This window comes from Setaria viridis, chromosome 3, assembly GCF_005286985.2.
Source record: "Setaria viridis chromosome 3, Setaria_viridis_v4.0, whole genome shotgun sequence".
NCBI lineage: Eukaryota > Viridiplantae > Streptophyta > Magnoliopsida > Poales > Poaceae > Setaria > Setaria viridis.
Window position 1 is genome coordinate 29241550 of NC_048265.2, and position 8800 is coordinate 29250349.

The following is an 8800-nucleotide window of genomic DNA, read 5'->3' on the forward strand; positions in this document are numbered from 1 at the left end:
AGAGTGTTTTCCAAAATCGATCTCCACTATGGTTATCATCAGATCAAGATCTGACCATGTGACATCCCTAAGACCGCTTTCTCCACGTGATATGGACTATACGAGTTCTTGGTCATGTCCTTCGGGCTTACAAATGCTCCAGCCTATTTCATGTTCCTCATGAATTCGGTATTTATGCCCAAGCTTGACAAGTTCATCATGGTTTTCATCGATGACATCCTCATGTACTCCAAGAATGAAGAGGAGCATGCCGAGCACCTCCACATTGTCCTTCAACGTGTTAGAGATCACCAGCTGTATGCCAAATTCTCCAAGTGCAAATTCTAGCTGGATAGTGTGAAATTCTTAGGGCACACTATATCCAGCGAGGGCATAGCAGTTGACCCAAGCAAAGTGTAAGAAGTGATGGACTGGAAGCCGCCCACTTCAGTTTATCAAATCAGAAGCTTTCTTGGTCTAGCAGGCTATTATCGACGATTCATTCTGGATTTCGCCAATGATCGAGTTGCTAAGGAAGGGGTCAAGTTTGTGTGGAGCAAGAAATGTGTAGAGGCTTTCCACACTTTATGCAAGTTACTGACCTCAGCACCAGTCTTAGCCCAACCAGACAACACCAAGCCATTTGACGTCTACTGTGATGCTTCTGGCACTGGACTCGGATGTGTTCTTATGCAAGACAATCGGGTCGCTGACTACGCCTCACGAGCACTACAGCTGCACGAGCAGAATTACCCGACACACGATCTGGAATTAGCGGCGGTAATTCATGCTCTGAAGATGTTGAGACATTATTTGATGGGTGCTCATTGCAACATCTACACCAATCATAAAGTCTCAAGTACATCTTCACTCAAGCTGATTTGAACATGCATCAAAGAAGATTGCTGGAGTTGATAAAAGACTATGATCTAGAAGTGCACTATCACCCTAGAAAAGCAAATGTGGTTGCGGATGCATTAAGCCGCAAGGCTCATTGCAATTGGCTTTCCATAGAAAACTATACAGAGACCTTGTGTCATGAGATTAGGAAGCTTAACATGGAAATTGTTCCTCATGGTAGACTGACCCACATCTCTGTTGAGCCCACCCTGCACGACCAAATAATTCTGGCACAGCTAGAAGATGAAGACATAAATCTCATCAAGAAAAAGGATGCACAAAAGGATGAGGGATATAAGCATTTCCACCAAAACTAGAAAGGAGTTGTATGGTACGAGGACCGATTAGTTGTTCCAGCAAATCCCGATCTCCGAAAGCAAATAATGGATGAGGCGCACCTCTCCAAATTCTCTATTCACCCCGGTAGCACACAAATGTACCAAGACCTCCAGCAGAATTTTTGGTGGACTGGGATGAAACCAAAGATTGCTTGATATGTGTTGGAATACGACACTTGTCAAAGGGTAAAGGCTAGCCACTTAAAGGTAGCCAGTACTCTTCAACCGCTACCTATCCCCTCATGGAAATGGAAGGATATAAGCATGGATTTCATAGTGGGTTTGCCCAACACTTCTGAGAAACATGATTCCATATGGGTCATAGTGGACAGGCTCACCAAGATAGCACACTTTATCCCCATCCGAACAAACTACTCAACAGAAATATGCCGAGCTATACCTTGATCGCATTATTTCCCTACATGGAGTGCCCAAAATGATCATCTCTGATCGAGGTGCTCAATTTGTGGCACGCTTCTAGGAATAGTTGCAAGCTGCCCTCGGCAGTAAGTTAATCCACAGCTCGAGTTATCACCCTCAGACAAATGCGCAAACAGAAAGGGTGAACCAAACACTGGAAGATATGCTTTGAGCTTGTGTCATTCAGTATGACAAGAATTGGGACACATGCTTACCGTTAGTAGAGTTTTCTTATAACAACAGCCACCATGCTAGTTTGAAGATGGCACCCTTTGAGGCCTTGTACGGTCACAGATGTCGAACTCCGTTAAGTTGGTCCAAGGCGGGAGAACGAAAAGTGTATGGGCCCAATTTGGTAATTGAGGCGGAAGAGAAGGTGAGGATAATAAGAGCAAACCTTAAAGCCACCCAATCCAGGCAAAAGAGCTAAACAAGTGGAGGAAACCACTGCAATTTGAAGTTGGTGACCATGTATACCTTCGGGTATCACCGACCAAGGGTGTGCAGAGATTCGGAGTAAAAGGAAAATTAGCTCCTTGATATATTGGTCCCTATGAGATCACATAAATTTGTAGACCGGTTGCCTACAAAGTAAATCTCCCACCTAGACTTTCCCTATCCATGACATCTTGCATGTATCTCAACTCAAGAAGTGTGTTCGAGTTCCAACTAAGATCATTGAGCACGAGGAAGTATGGGTAGATCCAGATCTTTCCTATGTGGAGTTTCCAATTAAGACCCTCGATCGCAAGGAAAGGAAAACTCGGAGACAAGTAGTGAAAATGTTCAAAATTTAGTGGAGCCATCACACAAAGGATGAAGCTACTTGGAAAATGGAAGAATATCTCAACAAGCATTTACGCGGTTTCCTTTTTGATTAGGGAGGTACGTGCACAACCACACTAGTCTTTCATCACCTAAATCTTGGGACGAGATTCTTTTTAAGGGGGGTAAGTTGTGACATCTCTAGTTTTAGCAAGTCCAAGTCAAGAGAAATTAAAGTGTTTAAGCACTTAAAACACCACTAAGCCTCAAAGTGGCCTTTATAATTTCCAAATTTCAACCAAACTCGAAAAGCACCAAAAAGGCAAATTGAAGTGAAATGGGGCCAAACAAGAAAAAAAATGTGAAGAACAAGCAAATTAGGTTGGGAAGGTAGAAAACACCTCAAAAAGTTCAAATTTCAAACCTTAGGGACTTTTAGAATTCTTCAAATGTTTAAAAAGTTCCAAAAAAGCACTCAAAAGGGGTAAGAATGGAAAATGAAATTTTATATAACAATTCAACTTTTGGCCAATATGAAAGTTATAGAACATTTCAAATAAAACAACTTTTGTTATTTGCACATCTTCTGATTTTGAGTGGAAGGCCCTCATATTTCAAATAAAAACTCAAAAAATTTGGGCAAAATTTGAATTTCAGCCATGTCCGGCGTTCCACCAAACTTCCACCCTTTTTATCTCTTGTTCTGTTGAGTTTTCGACCCTTGAACCTTTGTAGAAGTTGTAGAGGGTAGTGAGGAAAACAACTTCTATATTTGAAAAATTTCAAGTTTAGTTCAAATTTTGGAGAAAAATCAGTTCAAACTTGCTGCCCTCACGTGCCACACAAATCCCTGGTGCGCGCTAGTGAGCAGTCACCACGCGCCCGTGCGCGCCATTGCCATGTCACGCCTCGGCGTTCACACAGCGCCCCTGCCCTATCACCACCGGCGACAGGACGTGACCTCCCCCAGTGCTGCCCACTCACCGCGCGCGTGATCTTATCCCCTGCAACGCCGCATCCCCTCTAGCCAACCCCTACTTGGCGCCCACGCATGTCCCTGCCGGCGCCCGCACTCACCGTCACGTCATTCCGCACCACCAGCTCCGCCGCCCGGCCAATGCCGCCGATGAGGCGACGACATGGGAGATGCCCTCCCAGCTAGTCCCTACGCATGACAAAATGAATTGTGCATCCCCCAAATCTCGCTCCACCACTCCTCGTTGCTTGCCCACCCGCACGCCTCGCCGTGGCCAACCGCCGCACCTCCAACCTTCCTCCTCCAGTCATCGGCCACTTCCGTACGCCCTCAGTGGACCCCAGCCGTGCTAATGCCCCCAAGCCCCTCCTCGCACCCTTCAGCGCCTATAAAAGGTCACCCATGGCCCTAACCGACACATCCCTCACTATTTCTCCCTCCGCTAGAGCCTCACCACGCCGCTCGACCACCTCACCATCGAGTGCCGCCTTCCAGCCCCCACCACAACCCCCTAGCCCATACAGTGCATCATGCATGCGCCACTGAAGCTCCCTGAGCCCTCCCATGACCGCCACAGCAACCGCCGGTGCTAGAGCTGAAGCTCCCCCACCGCCGTAGTCGCCTCGCCATCGCCAATCGCTTCCGGCCATCCTCCACCCTCAAGCTCCTCAACGCATCGAACCGCGGTGAGCTCCTGATCATCCCCGTACCCTTCCCGCACCCCCTCATCACCGCCGCTTGCTGGAATCACGCCGGCAAGCTGCTGGCCGGGCCAAGGACGCAATTGCTTGGTCCCAACTCTTTCCAGGGGCCTCTCCACGAAGCATTTTCATTTTTGTTTTGTTTTAGATTTAAAGAGGCTGAAAGTTTGAATATGTGTAGGAATTTGTAGACAAATGGTAAAAATGTGAAATAAATTTTGTTAGATTCCTAATACAGCTATTTCGCTAGGAAAAATACTGGTTTCTGTTGAATGCATGTTTTACCATGCTTAATTAAGTGCATGTGGTTTAATTTACTTTTCATGCGATAAATAGTTCTCATGCTCCTTAAATCCTAGAAATTTTCTAGTAGCCTCTGCTACAACCCTTCTGTAGAATTTGTGGGACTAGACTGAAGATGAAGCTCTAGATAAAAATCTTTCTTCATGTTCTGCAATTTAATGCTGTTTGGGTTTTAGTAAATTTTGTAAAAGTCAAATGCATCTCAAATTTTTACAGTAGATCACTTGAGTAATAACAAAGCTTCTATAAAGAGTTCAGATCCATATCTTATCATGTCGTTCCAGAAAAAGTTATAGAAGTTAATAGCTAGTTAAATGGAATAATAACAAATGTTAAATTGAGTTTTTTAAAAAATTCAGAAACAGGATAACTTTCCAAATGAATGTTTGAGCAACCCCAAAATGACCCCACCTTTCCTTGTGAAGTCTAAAATGTTAAAACTTTATATGTGTACACAATCACCATCAAGTCGAGCCCGAGTTTTAATGTCAACACACTTTACTTTGCCAAGAAATCAAGTTTAAATCCTTGTCTAGGTGAATGTGGTTGAAATGTAATTTACACTTTTGCAATAATACATGAAATGCATCCTGCATATGAAAGTATTAAATCTTAAGTTATGGCATATGCATCTCGTGTAGAAGCGAATCTTGTTGATGGGACGTACGAGCTAATTCCAGCAGCTGAGGAGGAACCTTATGTGGAGTTGCACCAGAGCGAGGCCGAGTAGGACCCCAGTCATGCATCCAATGACTTGCAAACTAACCTAGTTCAAGAAGGCAAGCCCCGGAGCATAACCGTGAATTTAAAGTTCATGCAATATCTATGCTACTTACATTTGCGCATTTAAGCTCATAGGAGTTGCTTGAAAACTTAGTTGCATGATCTTAAGTACCTATGTTTGAACACTAGTATGATAGGTCGGGTAGCTACAATGCTAAATAGGGATTTGGTAAAAGTCGTGTGATTTCCTATCACTCGTGAGTTATAGGAGTTGCTTGCTTACTTATGCTGGAACCATAAGGATGATGGGCGGGGCCGGGCTATTAGTTCTGAATTGGTGGGTTGCCCCATCTATCTAGCGATAATTGTACTAAGGTCAAACTGTGACGGTGATTGTGGTCAAGTGTTTGAAAGTACTAAACTTATACCTAGTATGGTATGGGGAAGCCTAGTACCTGATTGAACCAGGGTTTGAGCAGCCTGCCCCACTCTCTCTGGAACTTGGTTCCCCTGATGTATCATGTGGGTACAAGGGCAGTCACGGTACGGCATTGTCCGGGACCATGGGGCATTGTATCCAAAGGAAGTGGACCTGACACATGTGTAGGGATTGATGGGGACGGCTGACATGCGTTGACCCGTCATGGTACGCCTCTATCGTGGGTTTAGATTCATCTTGCAAGGTTAAGAAACTCGATTCAAATCGCCTGCCTCTCATAGTTTGAGACTGCTTGATCACTATGCTGTTGGGATACGAGGTAGGCTACGCTAGCGCAAAACAAAATTTTTCTACCACGTAAATCAGGAAAACTGCCGTATATGGATCACGGGATTACCACTCGATGCACTGGTGCAGAAGATGTAGAATCGCGTCGGGGCAGCGAAGTCGATCCTATCAATGATCACGTTGATGCCGAGCAGCTCCTCAGCAGCTCATCGATGTGCAGCAAGGTCGTCCTCGTGCCGCAGCTCATCGTCGGCTCGTCATGGCTCATCCAAGTGCTGCAGGTGCAACACCTCCAAGTTATCCACAAGTGCAGGGAGGAAGCATCGCAAGCCGGATTGCTAGGTCCGCGAGTTGCAACATGGCGAGGGCATGGAAGGCACGACGGCTATGCTTCGGCCAAAAGGTGTAAAACCCTAGGGCGCCCCACCCCTCTATTTAGGCCCTGTTTGGCATAGCTCCACTCCACAACTCCAGCGACTCCAACAAAAAAAGTAGCCAAACACCCCAACTCCAAAACTCCATGGAGCTGCCAACTCCATGGAGCTGTAGTACAAATGGGGGTGGAGTTTTGGAGCACCTCTTTTGCTGCTCCAAAACCCCCTCTTTTGAACCTCCTCGTGGAGTTGGTGGGTAATTACCCACCATTGCCACTGATTACACAAAAATAACGTTTCATTCTTCTCCCTCGCGCCTCTGTTTTTCTCCCTCGCGAGTAGTCCCGCCCGCGCCGCGTGTACTGCGCTGGCGCAACCCTAGCCGCGCTGCCGCCGTAGCCCCTGCCGGCGGCCGTCCACCCCCGCCGGCGGCCGGCCGAGCCCCGCCGCTAGCCGCCGTAGGCCCGCCGCCGTTTTCCTACCCCCGCCCGGCCACCTAGCTTCGCCTCCCGCCGCATCTGGACGAGCCCGCCCCCGAAGCCCGCCACCGGCCGAGCGCCCTGTCGCCGGCCGCCGAAGCCCACCGCGAAGGCCCGCCACCAGCCGTCGAAGCCCGCCGCCAGCCGCTGTGCCCCACCACCGCCCGTGTCGCCCCGCCGCCGAAGCTACTAAAGCCGCCGTCGAAGCCCGCCCGCCACCGGCGTGGGAGGAGATCCCCCGCCCGTTCAAAGGTATGAAATCCCCAACGCCAATCCGCCAATTCGAGTCCCCCTCTATGAATTAGGGTCCCGTGGATTGCTGTGGTAGATTGAGGGAAGTGCGCAATTGATGGATCTTTTGGTTTGCTGCCGGAAATCCAAATCCCTCTCGGCCGGCCGCCGGCCCGGTTTGCTGCTGCGGCTACATATTCCTTTCCTTCCTGCTTCGGCCGGGCGCGTGCGCAAAAGAGATTAGAGATGGATGGAGCAGTACATACGTGTGCGCAGGGGTTGCCTGCAGCCTGCAGAGGCCTGGCCTGCCTGAGCAAAGACAAGGCAGAGGAGCCCTTGCATGACTAGGAGCCTAGGAGGCTTGCACTGTTGTGTAGCTAGAGTATTTCACTTCACTTCAAGTAGACTGTACCTTTTGGAATTTACTTACATGTCAACAGATGTACGAATGCTATGAGAGCTTCTTGCAAACTACGCTCCGGCCCAAGCCTCCGACGACGGGCCTCCGCTCCGTCAGAAGCCCCGCCTATTTCCTGGAGGAAATTTGTAACAAAATTTATGATATGTTTCTAATCATTGTCAATTATTACAGAGAGCACATATCAAAAACACATCAGGAGGAGATCCCCCGCCGTCCCTGGCATCTCGAGGAGTTCCGCCGGCCACAAGGTATGGCAAAAACTTTTTTTTCATTAACTGAAATGCATCAGGAGTACACCTTTGATTGTGCCTTTGAGGTTGTTGTGTGTGTATGAAATTGATATACTCTAGTGCTGTGTGTGTATAAAATTGATATACTCGAGGCCTTCTAATATGAAATTTGTGAGTTCGATAGATGCCAGAAATTGATTGGAATTCGGAGAACACTCGAGTGTTGTGTGTGTTGTTTGCCGAACAAGTTGAAAAAGGAAATCGGCCAAACAGACACTTGAATGCACTTGGTTATGCTGAGGTTGAGAAGGGGTTCAAGGAAAGGACTGGAATTGTGGCTACCAAGGGTCAGATCAAGAACAAATGGGACAAGTTGAAGGAAGATTTCAAAGCATGGAAGAAACTAATGCTAAGGCAAACAGGGACTGGTTGGGATCCTATAAAGAAGACTATTGCTATGGATGATGAATGGTGGAAAAAAGCTAGAGCTGTAAGTTGGTTAAAAAATTTTGCTATATTTTTTTGCATATGTCAAACCTGTTGATAATACTTATAATAATATTATTATTATGTGCTTATTTCAGGACATTCCGGGTTGTGGCAAGTTCAAAAAGAAGGGCCTTGAGAATCAAGATGAATTAGCCAAGTGTTTTGCTGACATTACTACTATTGGTATTGATCATTGGTCTCCTCATGTTGTGAATGTTGAAGCAACCGAAAATGTTGATGTGACACAAGATGAGGCAACCAATTTTGAGCCAGAAGGTGATGATTTCATTCCTGAAACACAAGAGGAGGATATTGGTATTTCTCCTTCACCTGCGAGTGGCAAGAGACTGGCAAGGCCTGTTGACAGGAGTGGTAAAAAAGCGAAGTCTGGAAATGCATTCCTAATTCAAGAAGCAGTAACAAGTATGGCAAGTTCAGCCAATGAATATGTTTCGAAGAGACATGGAAAATATTCTATTGAGGAAGTGATGGAGGTTGTGATTGCTTGTGGGGCCGGCTATGATAGCAATGAACATTAGATGGCGTCTGAACTGTTTGTGAAGAAGGAGCAAAGGGAGATGTTCATGACCTTGCCTACTAATGATATTAGGTTCAATTGGCTTAGGAGGAAGTACAATGATAAATATGAAAAATAGAAATTGGCTTAGTGAGAGTGATGTCATTTGTGTATGCTACTATTTTATTTTTGTCGCATGTGTGATACATTTTATTTTATTGCATTTT

At 46.5% G+C, this 8800-nt stretch overlaps 1 protein-coding gene across 1 annotated transcript; it reads left to right on the top strand.

Moving 5' to 3' along the window:
- Window positions 1-7503: 7503 nt before the first annotated feature.
- LOC117850892 (uncharacterized) lies at window positions 7504-8595 on the top strand. The gene is made up of 3 exons (XM_072292315.1): window positions 7504-7965; window positions 8041-8057; window positions 8152-8595. The coding sequence occupies exons 1-3, from the start codon at window positions 7752-7754 to the stop codon at window positions 8593-8595; spliced, it is 675 nt and encodes a 224-aa protein (XP_072148416.1). The 5' UTR covers window positions 7504-7751.
- The last annotated feature ends 205 nt before the right edge of the window (window positions 8596-8800 follow it).

Bases quoted from the DNA above. Each gene is read 5' to 3' on its own strand.
- LOC117850892 (XM_072292315.1), top strand. From the start codon at position 7,752: ATGCCAGAAATTGATTGGAATTCGGAGAACACTCGAGTGTTGTGTGTG.